The sequence below is a fragment of the Musa acuminata genome, chromosome BXJ3-8 (genome assembly GCF_036884655.1).
Source record: "Musa acuminata AAA Group cultivar baxijiao chromosome BXJ3-8, Cavendish_Baxijiao_AAA, whole genome shotgun sequence".
Classification (NCBI taxonomy): domain Eukaryota; kingdom Viridiplantae; phylum Streptophyta; class Magnoliopsida; order Zingiberales; family Musaceae; genus Musa; species Musa acuminata.
The window spans coordinates 6,485,099-6,503,473 of NC_088356.1; the positions used below are offsets into that span (position 1 = coordinate 6,485,099).

At 37.9% G+C, this 18,375-nt stretch overlaps 3 protein-coding genes and 1 long non-coding RNA gene across 4 annotated transcripts; 1 reads left to right on the forward strand and 3 right to left on the reverse strand.

Annotated features, from left to right (window-relative positions):
• Nucleotides 1-823: 823 nt before the first annotated feature.
• Nucleotides 824-7,391, reverse strand: LOC103993444 (mitochondrial import receptor subunit TOM20). Its single transcript, XM_009413517.3, has 6 exons — nt 7,198-7,391; nt 6,898-6,976; nt 6,575-6,744; nt 6,432-6,479; nt 2,324-2,407; nt 824-1,235 (listed from the first exon to the last, which is right to left on the reverse strand). The coding sequence occupies exons 1-6, from the start codon at nt 7,294-7,296 to the stop codon at nt 1,110-1,112; spliced, it is 606 nt and encodes a 201-aa protein (XP_009411792.2). The 5' UTR covers nt 7,297-7,391; the 3' UTR covers nt 824-1,109.
• Nucleotides 7,392-8,391: 1,000 nt separating this feature from the next.
• LOC135645720 (uncharacterized) lies at nt 8,392-9,303 on the reverse strand. The gene is made up of 3 exons (XM_065164362.1): nt 8,909-9,303; nt 8,547-8,684; nt 8,392-8,434 (listed from the first exon to the last, which is right to left on the reverse strand). Exons 1-3 carry the CDS (start codon nt 9,301-9,303, stop codon nt 8,392-8,394), a joined length of 576 nt encoding a protein of 191 aa, XP_065020434.1.
• On the reverse strand, nt 9,301-11,695 carry LOC108953546 (uncharacterized). Its single transcript, XR_010498614.1, has 3 exons — nt 11,454-11,695; nt 11,224-11,315; nt 9,301-9,657 (listed from the first exon to the last, which is right to left on the reverse strand). It is a non-coding gene; the product is annotated as an uncharacterized LOC108953546 (long non-coding RNA).
• A 2,505-nt stretch (nt 11,696-14,200) lies between these two features.
• LOC135645004 (large ribosomal subunit protein eL30-like) lies at nt 14,201-17,452 on the forward strand. Its single transcript, XM_065163026.1, has 5 exons — nt 14,201-14,334; nt 14,432-14,537; nt 16,250-16,351; nt 17,106-17,174; nt 17,261-17,452. Exons 1-5 carry the CDS (start codon nt 14,314-14,316, stop codon nt 17,299-17,301), a joined length of 339 nt encoding a protein of 112 aa, XP_065019098.1. The 5' UTR covers nt 14,201-14,313; the 3' UTR covers nt 17,302-17,452.
• Nucleotides 17,453-18,375: the final 923 nt, after the last annotated feature.

Consider the following 18,375-nt stretch of genomic DNA (forward strand, 5'->3'; position numbering starts at 1 on the left):
CCTAGGTTGATAATGTTTTGGCCACCCTCCCTGCTGTGAGGCCTGTGGTGGTTGCTGCAATTCTATGCCCTCGCTCCCATCACAGTCTTTACACCGTATACTGACAACAGAGAGGTGGGATTTAGTTTTTATCACCACTGACGTTGAGCTCAGTGGAGTCCCAATTGATAACCGTACCTGCAGATCCAGGCCTGGAGTGAAGGAGCATTGAAGACCCAGGTCAATGAGTTTGGTGTGGGAAAGGGAAAAAGACAACCCATGTCACACACCAGCAAGCCTTTGTTGTCATTTGAACCACCTCCAATCCTGATGCCCTCATGAGACAAGCCTGTTAATTGGATGGGAATGTGATAAATAACCTCATTATGCTCCCCAAGCATGCTCAAAGGGCAATAGATTCAATGCAGAGGACACGCTGTGGACATCAACTTGAATGATACATAATGCTGGTAGAAGAATAAGGGTCCAAATAGTGGAGCAACCAGACTACCTAAGGATTTAGCCAACGGATGAGGATAGGTAATACGGAAGGCCTCTGCAATCCAACTAAACAGCAGTAACGAAGTAATAGTTATCAGAAACAATTTAGGGGGGTAAACATTCAATAGGAAGCCACTAAGCTGCTTGACAATGGTGTTCCCGGAGTTCCGTCAGAAAATTTCCAGGAATTTTCTTGTTCTAAGCTTATTGTTACTGTAAAATGTAGTTTGGCTTTCTGTAATGGAAACCTATCGATGTATACTACTGCACTAAGACATGCCGAAGAGTAGAGCTACAAACACCAGTGATCATCATAAAAGTTCACTTGCACAGTCGAGCTGCATTGAGATTTACCCAGCAACACTAAACCTGGGTCAAATATAAAACTCTTCCTTTGATCATGTGTTGGTGACAAGAAGGTTCCTTTTCATGGCAGTGGAAAGAAAACACTAAAAACTTGAAAATATGCATAGTAAAGCAAATCATGAAAATGGGCTTGAGAAGAGTAAGCCGCATAAGCAACATACTAGGCATTCTCCATCGGAAAACACATTGCTTTCGTAAACACTCTAGGATTAGTGATAAAGGCAGAAGCTTTCTCTCGTGGATGCATAAACAGGCCGACAGCCTTACCTAGGCGGTGGGGGAGGAACATGTGATTTAGCCATTCCGACCCATACAACAATACCGACCACAAGAATTGCCCAGCCAAGTATATCATACTTTAGATCGCTGCTTACTTTCTTCTTGGGTTCCTGGGATTCAACAAAAAGGAACCAGAAATTGTAATCATTTCATGGTAAGAAGGGGCACCAAAAATTGAAAAGCTGAGGCTAGTTAATTTATGGGTCAGATCACAATCATAAAAGAGTTCATATATCAACCCTATTGCAAGACAAAGTTGAGCAAGCTAGCATGACTTGCATCAAACAAGCAAAACTCAAGCCACACTTATCTGACACTAAAAGCATCACCACATTAGTCTGCTGCCAAAGAAGCCAACAAAGTTGGGATACGGGTGTTGCTTAGCAGCTTCGAAAGGCAACAAATGCAACATATATGGTATCAAAGTGTACTAGGGTATAAATGCCTGAATTTACAGAAAGTAGCAATGCTACAAGAATAAAGGGCTTAGTGGGAAGTTGCGTCATGTGAGAATTAATATAATCTTGAACTACAACAGGAAAACGCAAGAAAGCAGATGATGGCTATAATCAGTTCATTTATATACTTCAAGAAAACATATGCACTGGATGCACACGTGATAACTAACGTGCCTCAACAGAATGCTGACCAATATTCTAAAACTGAAACAGGGAGTTCGTCCATCACTTGGCTATGTTGCAAGAGGTAACAGGCAAATCCAAACCAAATAAATCCACTGAATATGGAAATCTAAAACGAATTAAAAGGATCTAAAGAATCCATTTAATAAGTCACTAGTTTAACCGTGGAATATGAAAATCTCTGAAACGAAGGTATTTCACTAATGAACCGGCAAAACATGTCCACACGAAAAGGCAAGATAAATCAATCGAAAGGAATGCTGAGTTTACCATATACCAAATTTATACTCTTAAACAAACAATAGTTTGAAGAAAAGACCAACCAATACAAATTACATTTGTCTAACTAGTCAGACCTCACATAAAGAAGTAATCTAAATGTCAATGTAAATCTTGCAGCGGAGAAGCAAAACAAGAGCATTAAACATGCAAAAGTGTTGCATCAAGCAGAGAAAATAGAACATATAGCTGATTTTGCATTGACATATGAACAGAATAAAATGGTAAAATCTGCTAGAAAAGAACATTATCTTTCTTCTGGAACAGGACAGCCATACCTTCCTGCTCGAAGCAGAAGTTGTTACATGTGAAGCCTGTTGACTTGCCATTTGCCTTTGGAGCTCTAGATGCAATTCAGGTGCCTGAGGAAGATGTAAATACTATATTTCAGATGAAGGCAGTGTGATGTTACACACAGTTGAGTAAATAGAATGGGAAAAGGCATTTCACCACACTAAAGATCACCGAATTTCTTTGGAGTTTTTATACATCTCTATTTAGTTCTTGTTTCCCAATAAGTCCAACACAATCAACAATCAAACTAGTGTACATATTTACAGCATTTACAATTGGGAGAGTTTCTACCTGATGAGCATATCAACCAACAAAACCTGATGTGTGAAAGACTTGTCAAAAAAAATTCCATATCAACTAGCTGAGCAACAGATTTTTACCCATTGGCACAAGACTGAAATCTATTAATTGCAGTTCCATGAGGCAAAAAATATGCAAAACACTGAAAAAACCAAAAGCAACTCACTAAGTATACACATTCTCAACGGCTGAAAGCTTATTCAAAATCACATTTCACATCCTACATTGCCTGTTTTCCTGCTAAGTATACACCAAAAAGGCACAAACTCTTTGCCAAGAGCAATAATATAAATAGTTTTAACATTTTGAAGCAAATCCAGAGACCCACTAGCAAAAAAAAGTCAAACATATGTCAACAACCAAATGCAAAACCAAAAAGGGAGGATAAAAATCAAGAACAGCTTGTATTTACACGCACTTTCACATGCTTACATGTAATCCCAAAGTCAATGCCTATAGAACTGTCCAATTATCGATGGTGACAGACTTTCTTGTACCATCCTTCGTCTCATGTCAAATTATATGGATGAGAAAATTGGTTAGTTCCAGGTTCTCATGCACCATATATAGGCCAGTTCTCAAGTTTCATAGCTCCCGTACCATGATTTAGAATATCAGAAATCTACTTAATTATGGTTCATCTTGTAAAAGTTGATGCTGATAAAAAGAAGGGCTCAAAAAAGAAAACAGATGAGAAAGACCAATGCAGGAAAAAGAAAAACCATGTTCACACACAAACAACAGGCATTGGACAATCCAATAGCAATATCTCAAGTGTTGGCCTTGTTAAGCTAGGAGGCCCTACATAAGTCACACGAGGGAAAACTCAAGCTCCTAAATGTCAATGTGTTGATAGAATAATGGTGTATACTAAGGAGAAAAGTCATAAATGCCAACATATCAAAAGTAAAATGGTATAGCATTATATTGGCTTTCATTCTCTTACAGGACACCTACAATGTTAAATTCATGCTACAACTACATGAAAAACACATCCACTCATCAAATATATAAGTAATTATTCACCATACCAAACAACAATTAGAAAAGCTCAAGTGCTTGTGGTTCGCTAAATTTCCTATACAAAGTTACACTCTCTGCTAGTTACAAGTGTCCTGCAAACCAATCACGTGAGTGATGGCACGTGTGAAACGCTGCACAATCTTTTTGGTTATTATGACTTTTTCTCATTTTATATTGGATAATGAAAATATAATATGATGTCCTTGGATCTGTGCAATAGAAATTGGATTATGATGAGATCATGATAATGAGACCAATTCGGCTTTAAACACAGATCACTAAATATTCTTGGTCATAGGTTACTTAAGAAGGACATCGAGATAACCGGATAGACCGATGTGCTATATATCCGTCCATATGATAGAGGCAGCTGGTCTCATAACTACTAGTATGAGGACACTATGGATATAGTGCAAGTGCTCAATGGAGAATGAGCTTACTGAATGATCTGCTTATGGAATGCTGGTTGGTTAATGATATCTTATCGTCGGACAACAATTTCGTAGTCTCGGTTCTATGTCTGGTCCTTAGACTTGAGACACCAAGGATGTTCTGTATGAGTACTCCACTATTTGATACCGAACTTATAGGTCTGAAAGTTTCAGATCTAGCACAGCCGATCGTCGGAAGTGGTAGCCAATCTTACGAGGACAATTAGACGTCAATAGAGGATTATCTACTCTTAACATCATGAGAGGAATATCTCATGTGCTCTCACTCAGGCAAATCCCTAGCTAAGGTCAATCGGATTGTGATGAATCCGATAAGCGTGAGATTCAAATTGAGAAATGAGTTCTCCGGGAAAATCCGATTATAGTAAAACTTGAATAGATTTCGTACGAGCCTAACAGCGTCATGCCCGGTATATGATCTTTGAGATATTAAATGAACGAAGGACTATAGATACACGGTAACTGAGGGCAAACCAATCCAATGAATTAGATTCCCCTGTACCGTCTAGGGACTATGGCGTAGTGACCTAGTACATTTGTAGTCGATTAGTTAAGTGAATTATTATGAAGATAATAACTCATTGAGTTAAAAGGAGTTCTGGCAAGTGCATCTCACGGCCAGCTCGGTATTGAGCCTAGAGAGACACACATCTGGTGGACAATACGACGAATAAAGGATCGGATATGGGATATCCGATAAGCCCCTGTTTTAATGGATCCTTAGGAGAGACCCAATAGAGCTTAAGATGATTATTGGATGAGAATCCAATATCCATTAAGCTAGGAGTTATTGGAGGAAGATCTAATACCTAAAAAGAGGATCCATTAAGGTTAGTTAAAGGAAACTCTCTATAAATAGGAGTTGGGACTAAAAAGGATCATAGGATAGACCCCCAATGCCACCACCTCTTTCATCTCCTCTCTGCCCCTTCCTCCAGTGGACGACCCCTCTTTGGTATGAGAGGACAACAAAAGGGATCGATCCATCCTTGGTTGCTGTGGTGCGGTAGTGCACGAACACAAGGAAATAATGTGCTATGAGATGAGGTGCATCGTCGCTGCATCCGCTGTGTAGATCACCGCTAAAGAGGATTTTGTGATAGCTCCTTCATCCACGGAAGGGAATCTGCAAATTTGGGGATATACGATCTCCCTTAGGTGAGAACGTCTCAACCACTTTATACAATTATGTGATTTTGTCGCTTTCGAGTTTTACGCTCTCGATTTTCGCACAATGATTCGATAAATTTGTTTTTCGGAAACCAGTTTTTGTTTTTATTTTCCGTTGCGCATGTGATGCTCTTTGCGGTTTCCCAACACACTCAATCTACAACCCCCTATAGCAACATAACTCTAGAAACTGAACTAGCAAAACAAAAAAAAGAAGCTAAAAGAACCCTAGGTCTCCACTTTACTAATAACTATAAAAAGTATTTCACGATTGTTTGGCTCTAAAAAGACATTTATTAGTTAATATCAGTAAAAGAGCTTCGTTAGCACTATCAAAAGATATAAATTTCCCACTAATGTCTTATATCATCATTGTGTTTAGCATATGACATTTAATGAGAACCCCTGCCGAAAAAGATGATTATAGAATCTATCTTGGGGTGAAAATAGGCCAATTTTGTCATTCCAAAATTATTTTCTTTTCCGCATGGAGCTGGATAAGGTAAAACAAATGAGTTTCTGCCATTTTAACATTTCCATCAAAAATTTGCATTATAATGCAGATTTTGGTTAGTTCCCTTCATATATGGAAATCTGAACTTCCAAATATATTTTAAAATAGTTTTTTCTTTATTAACCGAAGCAATGATGTTTTTGATAGAATCTTTCCGTTTTGATTTTCACATTTTCCTCATAGTCTCCTAACTCAAGAAACATGATTGATTGGTTCAAATAATCATCTTATAACTATTTTCAGGCAGTATAAACTCATAACTACCAGTCTGATTTAAATCCATACCTATCATGTATCTTATTCATATTCATATTTGTTTTATAATCACAGTTAACAAAGTTAGTACACCTGATATGCATTTGTTTTGTTTTACAATCTGTATAGTATGGCACCAGTCCTTAGTTGACTGGTAAATATCAGTCTTTGTAATCATTGCCTATATCACACTACCTCAGATATAAAAACCAGAACCACAGAATAGAAAATAAGATCTTTAGAAAAACCAGCTCTGCTCAAAGCTAAAGATGGACAAGAAAAGAACAAATAATATACAAATGATCAACATTTACTAGGTAGAATATTTCCATGAACTAATTGACACGTTATAGTCTCACTACATATAAACATATATACCTTCGCTGACAAATCCAGTGACTTAAGATACAGCTCGTTTCCAGGATCCTACAATAATCTGAAAATCTTAACACAAACAAAAAAATAACAAATAATCATGGAGAAAGAACTAAACTGGATCATTGTGTGCGCAAGAGAGTTACCAATTCCACGGCCTGCTTGAAACACTGAGTTGCCTTGTCAAAATAAACCATAGCAGTCTCATGTTCCGGTGTGAAGAACGCATGAGAAGTATGGGCGTTTCCCAAGCACCAGACCGTATCATGCTTGCTCGGATTCACCCCCAAGGCTTCCTCCAATTTGGATATAGCATCTTCAAGAATAAGAGTAAGGGAATTATATGCAACGCGTACAAACTTGCAATGCTGAGATTTCTTTCTTTTCCCCTAACTCAAGTTTGCAGAAAACTATCCTTTTCAATTGCAACTGTAAGAAGAATTTTTGCTCTAAATTCCATCCTACGGACCTTTTACCATCTTTATGGAGTCATCACCACTCTGAAACGAGGATAGCTCGAGAAGCGCTCCTCCCCACCTCGTCAGATTCTAACACCACGATGACACAATTCCATCACCAACCATTCAAAATAGAACATCGCAAGTTCAAGAAAACCGATAAAGGTGTAGGGAACACGCAGCGATATCGTTCATGGAAGCACCGAATAAGTCAAGAAACCAAGTGATTCGATCGAATCTAATTAATCCACACGCTGAAAAAGGCCAAATAGACGGGAAAGGAACAACACAAAGCGAGGTATGTCACGCACATCGGCGTCAAGCGGGTTCACGGCGTAAGCCGCCTCCGCTGCCTTTCGCGCGTGCTCGAAGAAGACGAGCCGATCGAAATCGTTCGGCTGCAAATCCATGGTCGCAAAAGATGAGAGGAACAGCTTAGTCGCCCCACCCTCTCTCAACGAACTCGAGAGGGAGATTAGGGTTTATCGAACGAGGGGATCTTGGACTACTCATGACGCCCTTCAAGGGGCCGATCTTGTTGCCACGGTTGCGGCGACCCCTTCGGACGCGTATGCAATATTTCGAATCTCGATGCATCGTTTGGGTCTAACTCCGGTCGGTTCGGTTCGGTTCGGTTCGGTCCAATTCGGTTCCCAAAAATTTTCAAACCTGCTTCGATTTTTTAAGATAAATACAAAATGCAACCGAATTGGATCAAATGTAATTTAACCTTGCATATCTATTTTTTTTCCAACTTTTAGATTTTCCATAAGCTTTGCAAAAGATGTATATACCCCTTTGAATATTTAAATCTTTTGCATGTATCACTTCTGTTGGTATCCATCTAATTAATACATTCAAAATTAACGACCATTAATTATAAATATAAATGAATTTAAGATACATAAACAAATTATTTGACATGTCTTGATTCTGGTAAGAGCTCCTTGGGATGTAGCACAGAGCTTGGATAAGAAACATCAATTCTAAATATCTCATTCTTAAAGCAATAGCAACTCTAAATGTATCATTCTTAAAAGCTCTGCAACCTTATTCCCTTGTAATGTTTTTGGGAATGAAGAAGCTGGATGCTTAAGATTGGATAGAAACTGTTTACAAGTATATTCACATCAACTAAGATTCAGCCACAGAAATAATCTCACAAACTGTAAGGACAAAGTCATGTATATTGAAGGAACCTTATACTAAACTCCATATTAGAAGGAACCTTAAGCACTAGATCGTTTATTTTACATAAATAAAAGGCAATGGATACAGAAACAAGTTGAAGTGCAGATCCTAACATTAACATCGATCATTAAAAAGATTAGATGTAGGATGGTACAAACTGCAACAGATCAAGGCCTCCTTCCGACAATTTTCATGTGAACTTTCTTCCAATTTTTATGAATTGTGAGGCTACTTCCCAACTCACTCTATAAAAGTTATTCACATGAGGAACTGATGATTACCTTATGCTTTTTCTACACTTGATCTCCACTCGGTTAGGAAGGCTGAAAAATCTCTTCTTGTGCGTTGAGCAGAAACCTGCAAAACAATTCACACATAATGAAAAGGAACATGGGGCTGACTTGCAAATGAGAATTACTCTACTTCTTACCCTTCTCAACAGCATGAGCCACAAGAAAAGCATGAGAACCATCTTTTCTCTCCTGCAGCAGGAGCTGCTTTTGGGGTCCCAGTCTGCAGTGGAAGCTGCTCTCCCTTATCTACCTGCGGCGATTGTCCAGGTTCCGCCTTTAATGAGCCACCACTTCTTTCACCTGTCAATCTGTTTCTACACATTTTAGTTGGGCAACCCAAAATTCAAGTTCACAATCACATATTTAGGCAGGAAATTTAAACAAGTAATTCAGTTTGCATGTAAGCTTGTCACTATGACAACCTCATCCCAATAGTTTCTGTGTAGTAGCAGAAACTGACATGTTTTCATGTTCATGTGCATTGTCAAGAACAGCAATGAATGATTAGTCAGCTCAAGTGCATGAGTAGTGATCATACATCGGGAAGGCAAATGATTCATCTGAGCGGTATAATGAGTTAGTGGGCAATGTTGAACCCTCCTCAGCTGAATGCTGCTCTTTTTTAGCATGTTCCTCTGCATGTTCCGGCAAGACATCCTTCATGGCCTCAGCATTTGCTGCCGCTGCAGCAGTCAGCTCCAACGAAACCTGCTCTGCATCGATTCCGGCCCGGTTCAGGCCTGAATCAGTGGACATCGGCAGGTGTTCCACTGGGCCAAGGACATGGTCCCTGGACAAGCTAGAATTTCCTACATGGATGCTAAATAAAGACTCATTGGAGGCCACACTCCAATCTTTTTGTGTTGTTGATTTAGTCCTTGTAAAGACGGAGGAGGGAATTCGATCTGGGTCGGAAGCATTTGACATCTCCATTGCCTGAACAGGAAGAGACTGCCTTGGTTCGAGAGTGCTGGAGGTGTCTGCTCCAGCACTGCTAGCTGAAGTATCAGGAAAGAATTGCTTGCCCCCCGGTTGAGGTCTTGCAGGTATATTATTGTCGTCAATGAGATCTAAGAAACCACCAGTAATTGTAGCTGCACCAGTTCTTGAGCTACGCCTCCATGTTGAGGCAGTGAAATGACATGCTGAGCTGAGTTGGATCCAACCAGAGAAAGTCCTCCTCAAATTAGTCAACAGATGTTGTGGAAGATGTGCATCTTTCTCGATTCAGCTCTTGTTGCCTTGTTTAGCCCTCTGACCTTTTATGACACTGTATAATGGACCTCTCTGCAGAAGTTCAAAATAATTATCTCAAATCATATATACTTGATTAGGAACAAGCAAGACTGATAGAGTGAAGACATATGATGTACTTGGGTAACGTGGAAACAACAAATTAGATGAGCTAAATTCATACTTGCTTCAGTAGAAACTAATTAACGTGAAGATTAAAACTAAATTCATATTGCTTTTATTATCCTGATGGCTAAGGTTCTTTCATGTTTATCAAGACAAGACAAAACAAACTGAAGTTACAAAATTAAATTATTCCACACAGAAATATCCAATGTGCTTGCCTCTGTGCCATTAAGAAATCTTAACTTGCTAGATCAGTAAAATAAATAAAAGAAGAATGCTTAGAAACTATAAATAAAGAATTAAATATTCTAAAATTAACTAAATATATAACTTTTTACAAATAATTGAGATTTACTGATTTATTTTTATTATATTGACTTCTTTCATCCATAAATCACTATTAAATATTAGTAAGAACCATTAGAAACATTGATTGAAGAAATCATGTCTATAATCCTTATCCATAAGAACAAAGACAAAATAAACCAATCATAGTAAATTGGACTCATTCATAGAACTAAGTTAGTTCAAATCAGCTGCAAGAAAGAAAAAAAAATCTGTTGTCCCTAATCACCTCAGAACAACATATTCGGGTGGTAAACCACTCTTCTGTTAGCCCACTTCATTCTGATTTTTCAAAACCAGTATTATAAGGACTAAGAACAAGAAGCTGCATCTAAGCTATTATAATGTTCCTTAACTCATTTCCTTGAGGTAAATTGGAACCCTTGCTTCAGTGGTCCTCTTTCTCATGGCGTTCCATGTTTCTGTGATTCTTAAAATGGATGGAACTTATGGCATTCAGACTTTTAACTCTCTCAGGTCAGCTGTATGGATTTATCCTCTTCACTGGATGTTTCCAATGGATTGCTATCATCCTCCAAGATCATTATAGAAAGTGCACAAACAGTGCTAATACTCGAAAAGAGTCATCTGATATAATGAACATGAGGAATAGACATGCCCAAGACATTCACAACTTGTGTTGAAATAGTGGAAGCAGTCCAAAGCATGAGGTTCCTATCACAGTACAATCTTAGATGCTGATGTTCATGACTTATCAACCAGACCTTTGAAGAGGCTGCAGGTTAAAATCCTTGACGATTATCTGGTTGGCATCACCTCTTCACGTATTTTCAGAAAACAGAAGGAAAAAAGGAAGAAAAGCATAGGTCTTATCCACCTTTTTGTTAAGGAATTTTACATATTGGCATCTCATCTAAGGTAGATGAAGCAACCTCGCTACCGTGTCAAAGCCTACCCTTGCTTGGGGCCTGGAAATCTCAATTGAAACTTCTTATAGAAGCTCAAAATAACATCATCATCATCATGTCACTTAAAATTTTGTTTTTTTAAGCTTAATTTGTAATCGAAACTGATCGTTAACCTAAACATATGTACAAACGAAAACAAGAATCGCATCAGCTGAAGATTGACAAAAAGGGAGAGGAAAAACAAGTTATTGTAGAAGAAAACGCTGCCTAACACACTGACCAGGATCGTTCGAGGAAGATGATGCCTTGCATTTGGGTTCTGAAAGGTAAAAGGGAGCATACAAACGCAGCCTTCTCCAAATAATCTGGGCCCTGCAGAAAGGCAAATATGATCAGATACGCTGCTCAAGATGGTGATTCCATGAAATGTATATACATGTACCTTCACTTTCACCTTCGATTGTTCTATGTTTAACAACAGGAAACAAAATGGGAGAGAACAAACTATACAAGGAACGAAGGCGAAGGCCGAGCGTCGCTTCCGGTTCCGTCCTTGTTGGATCGGATGGAGGAGATGCTTTCAGGGATATCTTACAACTGGATCGAATGCTCTGATCTGAGGCCTGTCGAAGAACCAACCGATCCGTGATGTTGATCTCCGCGCGATCGCCAATGGACGGCGAGACGGCGAGACGGCGGGAGATCCGAGATTGCAAGGGAGATAACGGCGGTGAAGGCGACCCCGTGACGGGCCCCACGTCACGGTGGAGGACTTTCTGATCGCGGACCCACCTGATCTTTCTTGACCAACGGTCCCTAAGTCTCCCAAAGAAAATAATAATAATAATAATAATAATAATAATAAGGATTAAAAACAACACGAAATATTTTAAAATCTAATAAATTTTACTACATGACATATACTTATTAAATTTCCTTAGTTATGTGATATTATTTTTGCAAATCAATAACTCGTCCAGAGCCTAATTATTGGGAGCTGAGGTTAAATCCAATTATTAATTTTTTTTTAATTTTATTAAAATAGAAATATCATATTTAAAAATCGTTTGAGAGATTATTATAGGTCTTACTTTTTTTTTCCCAAAATAAAGAAAGTTATAGTACTTCAAAACCCTAGTAAAAAAAAAAGCTCCAAGAATCAGAGCAAAGTGTCCTGGCCAGTTGGAAAGCATTTAATGTCAAAGGTGAATTTTTTAGTACAAAGAGTGAGAGAAGTGGGTAGATTTTTTATACATTAGTAATCATTTGTATCCAAATTTGATAGTTGTTATGTTAGATTTGGATTATTTCATTGGATGTTAATTCGTATCCAACAAATATTATTTCTTATGTTTTATGATGAAATGATGTGAGTATGCATCAAGATCATACCCAACAAAATCTCTTCCAATAATACCAACCGGACAAGATGAGACGAGAAAAAGATGAGTGAAAATAAGAAGAAGAGTCTGAGATTGATGAAGAATACAAAGATGGACACTAGACGAAATAGGAGTAAGATGATTGAGACGAAGACGCAGGTTTTCATCTTTATCACCAGAGATCTTTCAAATCCTGGTGGATGAATCAAGAGAATGGTAGTGGCATAGTATAACATAATTATAATGTGCGATGAGGGGTTAATTATATATTATCTATTATAGTTAGACATATTTAGTATCTCGATCTCTAGACTTAAAAAAATTATATTTAAATATCTATAATTATAAAAGTGAAATATTTAATCTCATTTATTCTAATATTATCAGTTTTATCGATGGAAGATACAATAAGTGACAGCATACGTAAGAATGACACAAAAATAATAGGTAAAAAGATAATTTCAACATCCCAAGTGAGGCATCTGTGTTAATGCCACTCTACAACTTTATTGCGGTGAGGCAAAGTCCTTGTGTCCCACGGATGCAAGTGCAAAGTAGCATAGTGTCAACACAAATGCCTCACTTACCATCGACGTAGATGCATAGCGGCACAGAATGCATTACAACTCTGGAGGAGAAAGAAGAGGGAGAGTGATAGCATAAGATAAGGCGAAATGAGATGAGGAAGAGGATGAGGATGATGGCCACGCTAACACAGATACAGAGCGACATTGATGTAGATACAAAGCATCGGCATATGCAGCTTTTGCTTCTCTGCATTATCTTATGTTTGTATCGATATCGACATAGATGTAGAGCATCAGCATCTCTGGCTTCTACTCTGCATTACCCTGCATCTACGTCAGTGTCGACGTAGATGCAGAGAGACAAAAGATGGAAAAAGAATGAGGGATTGGGGAAAGGAGAAATGAGGGAAGAAGGATGAGCACCACTTTGCATCTACGTTGACGCTGATGTAAATGTAAAGCGATGCAGAGTAGAAGTTGCTAATATAGAGTAGAGCTGTGTTACTCTACATCTTCGTCGATAGGGCCATCATCCTTATCCTCTTCCTCCTCATTCTTCCACAAGAAGCCGTAGAAGTCCCTCCACCATCACAACAATTGATTAAGAAGAAAGAAAATATAACTGAGATATTAAAATTATCTTTTTGCTCATCGCTTTCATATTTGCATGTGTCGTTATCTTTTATCGGTAAAAACAATGATGTTAAAATAAATGAAGATAAATATTTTATTTTTATAATTATAAAAAATCTAACATAAAAATTTATAATTATGAAAATTCTAATATAAAATTTTTAAATCTAAGATGTCAGAAAGATTTAACTACAATGAGTAAATTTATAATTAGCCCTAACAAAAGCATAAAAATAACATATTAGTGACGAGATTTGTTATTGGTGGGAGAAGGTTACAATCTTATAAGTTGAGTTGTAAATACGAAAAAACCCAATAACTACATGGACTGTTAGCCCAAAATGGCTCCATATTCATATTTATCTCTTTATATATTTATTTTCGCTTTATTAAATGACTATTTTAGGATTTATTTGGATATGAAGAATTAAGATCTTTACCAATTCGTAGGTTGTTGAATGAGCATGTGCAGTAGTACGATGACAGCATCAAGCAAATATAACCACAATACATTATTAGAATTTCGTGGCCTTAAACAACAGCTTGCTATAAACAACATAATATATCACGGTGAATTTTAGGGTCCGTTATATCTGTTATAACGGGCTCCATTTTGATGCGGTCTGATGAAACCAATCAAGTAAATGACGCCCACATGATTACAATGAAGGGTAATTAAGTAAATGACGCCCGACCCCTCCTCTCCATATATATATCAGAAACCCTAGCGAGCACTTCAGGGCGTCATTCGGAGAGATCTCCAACCTTTGCCGCTGCCTCCGCCTCTCGCCGCCCGAACACACCACTGCGCACCAATTTCCTTCACCAATGGCGCCCGTTAAGAAAGCGGTAAGCTTAGTTCCATCCTTTCGATTGTAGGCAGGTGGACGCGTCATCTCTCCTTTTTGATGGCCTCCCATGGGTTTTTGTGATTTGGATGGTGCAGAAGAAGAGTACGGAGAGCATCAACAACAGGCTCGCTCTCGTGATGAAGAGTGGGAAGTACACTCTCGGCTACAAGACCGTCCTAAGATCTCTTCGGAGCTCTAAAGGTTGGCGATGTTTATTTTCTTTTCATAAGGACGGCGAGATTTGATCTGATGCTGCATATCGGGAGTCCTATCTGTTGCTTTAACAATTTATTTATTTTGAAATTACTAGGATTTGTGAGGTTCCTAATATTGTAGATCTGCAGCAGTAATCTATACGGGTAGTAGAGGAAAGGGTTTGTTTTCTCATGGAACTATGGATATTGTTTCTTGTTTAAGGCTGGGTGGTTTCGAATTTTGGACGATGGGATTTTAGTTTGTGACATATCTTGTTGTTTGGAGTGGATATGGTTTGGATCAGGGGTTTGGTTCTTAGGCTATTGATTTGTGCCTATGAGCTGATTAGAGTTCTCGTATCAAGTTGGCTTCTCCTGTTTTTTGATTCCGATATCTATTAGATGATTTACTTATCTTTGGGAATGTGCGGAAGCCAAAGTGCTGCTTCTTTCATGGGAAAAAGGGTTCTTAGCCTATAATTGCTACATCTTTTCTGTGTATATGGATAAATATCATTCCTGTTCTGTCACTTCTGTTTTATGGATGGCAATTATAGTAGTAAGATTCTTATTGTAGTTACGGGAACTTAATAGCAGGTTTCAGATACCTTCAAAATTCACTATCAAATGCCTTGAAAATGTTATTGAATTCTTCCACTACTAAGCTTTAGAGTGATGCATAAATTGTGAAATTTCCATCTTTCAATATTTTGATAGACACTGGAATGAGGGATATAAAAAAGTGGGTCGAGTGATTAATGCACTGTCGAAATGCTGATAGGTAATTTCAGTTTGCTGTGCTTCTTGTTTCTCTAAGGGTACGAGAAGTCAAGTTATTGAACTTCATTATTTGCTGCAATGTCATGCAAATGTTGCAGAACTGCACCACCATTGATGATGATTTGGTTCTTTCCCCTGAACCTTATGTTGTTCCTTAATTGACTATTAGTCTGATTTTTAAGATTCTGTATCTTTTTTTCATTCCTGTGATGTAAATAGTGCGAATGATAAGGATGCTAGCTTGTTTAAGGATCAAGATTGAGGTTATAAACAGTCATAATCAGCTGAATTGCATGTGTGGCTTATACCATATCCCAATGGCCTTGAATTAGTCAACTAGTAGAAGTCACGCTAGTAAGATTTAAGAAAGGCCTGTACCATCCTTCACAATGGTCTTCACTAGTATTATGGTTTTTCATGGGTTGGCATATAGAGGGATCAAGTTGAAGGTGTTGTTAACCAATGCAAATTTGTGGTCCTGAAACAATGTTATCGGTCTTTGTTAATTTGATAATTTGTGTTAATTTTGATAATGTTATCGGTCATTGTTAATCTTGGCATATATAGGGATATATTTGAAGGTGCTAACCAATGTAAATGTGGTCCTGAAACGATGTTATCGGTCTTTTTTAATTTGATAATGTGTGTTAATTTTGATTTGTTTCCAATTTTAGGTTGCCAGACATATAACATTATCCTCTTATTTGTTTACTCAAGCATATTCTGCATTCTATACTTTTGCTTATGTCAATGTTATATTATTCGTTTTGAGATCGTTTAGCTTATTGAAGAAACTGCTGCTATGTTAGACAATTTAGTATAGAAACTGCAAACTTGTTGGATGAAGTTTTGTTTTTCAGTCTTTCCCTTGTTTGGAGTCTTTTCATTATACATGATAGATTTGCTTTCGCATTATCGAAATTTATTATGTTTCAACAGCCAAGTTGGTTATGATTTCAAACAACTGTCCTCCGCTCCGCAAGTCCGAGATTGAGTACTATGCGATGTTGGCAAAGGTGGGAGTACATCATTTTAGCGGAAGTAAGTCTTTTAGACCCTTGCCAAGACTTAAAATTTGTGCCACTTACGCAACCATAATTTTATTTAGTTCATGTCCATGGAGTAATGGACATGAAATTTCTTCATGATTTACTAATTTTGTTGCATTTACTGGATTTTTTTCCCATAAGTCAGCTTTTGAACTTTTCACACATTTAATAAATTCGATGGATGTGTTACTACCTATCTGGTGCTACCTTGTATCAAGGGAAGATATTACGCTCTTGGAAATAAAATTGTTTGTAATGGGGAGGAGATTAGAGTGAAGAGACATTGCAGGGGGAATAAAAATGATTGGTGTAACTATTAGTTAGATACATGCCCAAGAGTTAGTTTATAACCATGTATTTACAGACTTTTGATTCTAGAATTATTTGCTCTAGACGTAATTCAAAAAATTATAAAATTAGTATAGATGTTGCTCGTAAAATACTATTACATTGCTTTCTTATGCTGGGTTGACCATTTTTGTTGTGATTTAAGCTGTGGATGAAAACCTAAAGTGGCTGATGAATCCATGTTCGGTTTGGTCAGCCATATGTTAATAACTATTTCAGAATTGGGGTCGAAGTAATGCCAAGCTTCTACTTATTTGTCCTGAGTCCATGATAAACTTGTTTGTTCTATTTTGGGCAGATTTTGGCCTAAAACTATTCATCTCTTTTCTTCAGTTTAATGTCATAGCTATGATGATTGATTATTTCTTTAATTCTCTTTTGCTGATATGACACTTCAGGCAACGTCGACCTTGGAACTGCATGTGGTAAATATTTCCGTGTTTGCTGCCTCAGCATTATTGACCCTGGTATGTTTGCTCCATCTGCAAACTAGTGAACCTTGATTTACCTTACTAGGTGCCAGATCGTTAGTGTTTGATTATTTGTGTTTCAGGTGACTCTGATATCATCAAGAGCATGCCTGGAGAGCAGTGAGAGGAGAGCGCATGTGGTTTGGGAATTCAATGTGGTTCGCGGCACTTTTCTACTTTTTAGTTGATTAAATTTTGGCTCCAGTTTGTTGGGATTTTATCGCCACTCTAGATTTATAACCCTCTATAATAGCAGTTGGTTGCCTACTTGAATATCTTGATGCTACTGATTTATGAAATTTTGGTGATGAATATTTAAATTCCAATGAATCTGAATTAGGTTTCACAAATTTCCAACCTCTAGCAAAAATGAAGGATGCATGGCAGTTGACTCCCAGTTAGTTTCAGTTCCAACTTTGATGTATATCGTAAATATTATAATATAATTATTAATTTAGCTTTTACCAAGTATTTTTATTGTTGAGCCCCAGCGGTTTTGCTTGGGTTGAGCCTTGTTTTAATCGAATCTCTGAGAGACCGGCAAACCCCGTCGAAACACAACGACAGTGATGTTTGGAACTACTGATATGGAACAGCCATACATACAAATGGCACAATGGTTGATGCGTTGGAGGTGGGTGTCTTTGTCGATACGTTTTGTCTCAAAATTATATTGCAGAGTTGGAATAAGTGGAGGCTCAAAGATGGTTTGCCCTTGAAGGATCTGAAGTTACGATTTGTGGGTGAGCCTTCAAAGCCACCTGCAAATATTAGAAATGAAAGAAGCCTCGAGTTGCAACAAGAGGAGGCTCAAACATGGTGTGCCTTGAAGGATTTGGAATCGCAGTTTGTGGGTGAGCCTTCAAAGCCACCTGCAAAGATCCGAAATGAAAAGAGGCCTTGAGTTGGAATAAGAGGAGGCTCAAACATGGTGTTGTTGCCTTGAAGGATCTGGAATTGCGATTTGTGGGTGAGCCTTCAAGCCACCTGCAAAGATCCGAAATAAAAGAGACACATGAACCGTCCCGTAATACCTCTCAGATCATGGAAGACAACATGCACATGAACGCAAAAGATTAATAATGTATGTTTAATGACTCGAATCACTCTAGTACGTCTACAAAGACTTCAATAAAAGTTATGGTTTGTGCACTTTGCAGTTTGATTGGCACCACAATCAATTTCCAGTGTCCAAAAT

Excerpts from the sequence above, each read along its gene's own strand:
- LOC103993444 (XM_009413517.3), bottom strand. The coding sequence starts at position 7,296 with ATGGATTTGCAGCCGAACGATTTCGATCGGCTCGTCTTCTTCGAGCAC. Across the intron at positions 6,977-7,197 it reads TGAACCCGCTTGACGCCGAT|AATCTGACGAGGTGGGGAGG; the intron begins GTGCGTGACATA and ends TCGTGGTGTTAG. Across the intron at positions 6,480-6,574 it reads TCAAGCAGGCCGTGGAATTG|GATCCTGGAAACGAGCTGTA; the intron begins GTAACTCTCTTG and ends AGATTATTGTAG.
- LOC135645720 (XM_065164362.1), bottom strand. The coding sequence starts at position 9,303 with ATGGAGATGTCAAATGCTTCCGACCCAGATCGAATTCCCTCCTCCGTC. Across the intron at positions 8,685-8,908 it reads GAATCATTTGCCTTCCCGAT|AAACAGATTGACAGGTGAAA; the intron begins GTATGATCACTA and ends TAAAATGTGTAG. Across the intron at positions 8,435-8,546 it reads GCTGCAGGAGAGAAAAGATG|GTTTCTGCTCAACGCACAAG; the intron begins GTTCTCATGCTT and ends ATTGTTTTGCAG.
- LOC135645004 (XM_065163026.1), top strand. The coding sequence starts at position 14,314 with ATGGCGCCCGTTAAGAAAGCG. Across the intron at positions 16,352-17,105 it reads AGTACATCATTTTAGCGGAA|GCAACGTCGACCTTGGAACT; the intron begins GTAAGTCTTTTA and ends ATGACACTTCAG. Across the intron at positions 17,175-17,260 it reads CCTCAGCATTATTGACCCTG|GTGACTCTGATATCATCAAG; the intron begins GTATGTTTGCTC and ends TTTGTGTTTCAG.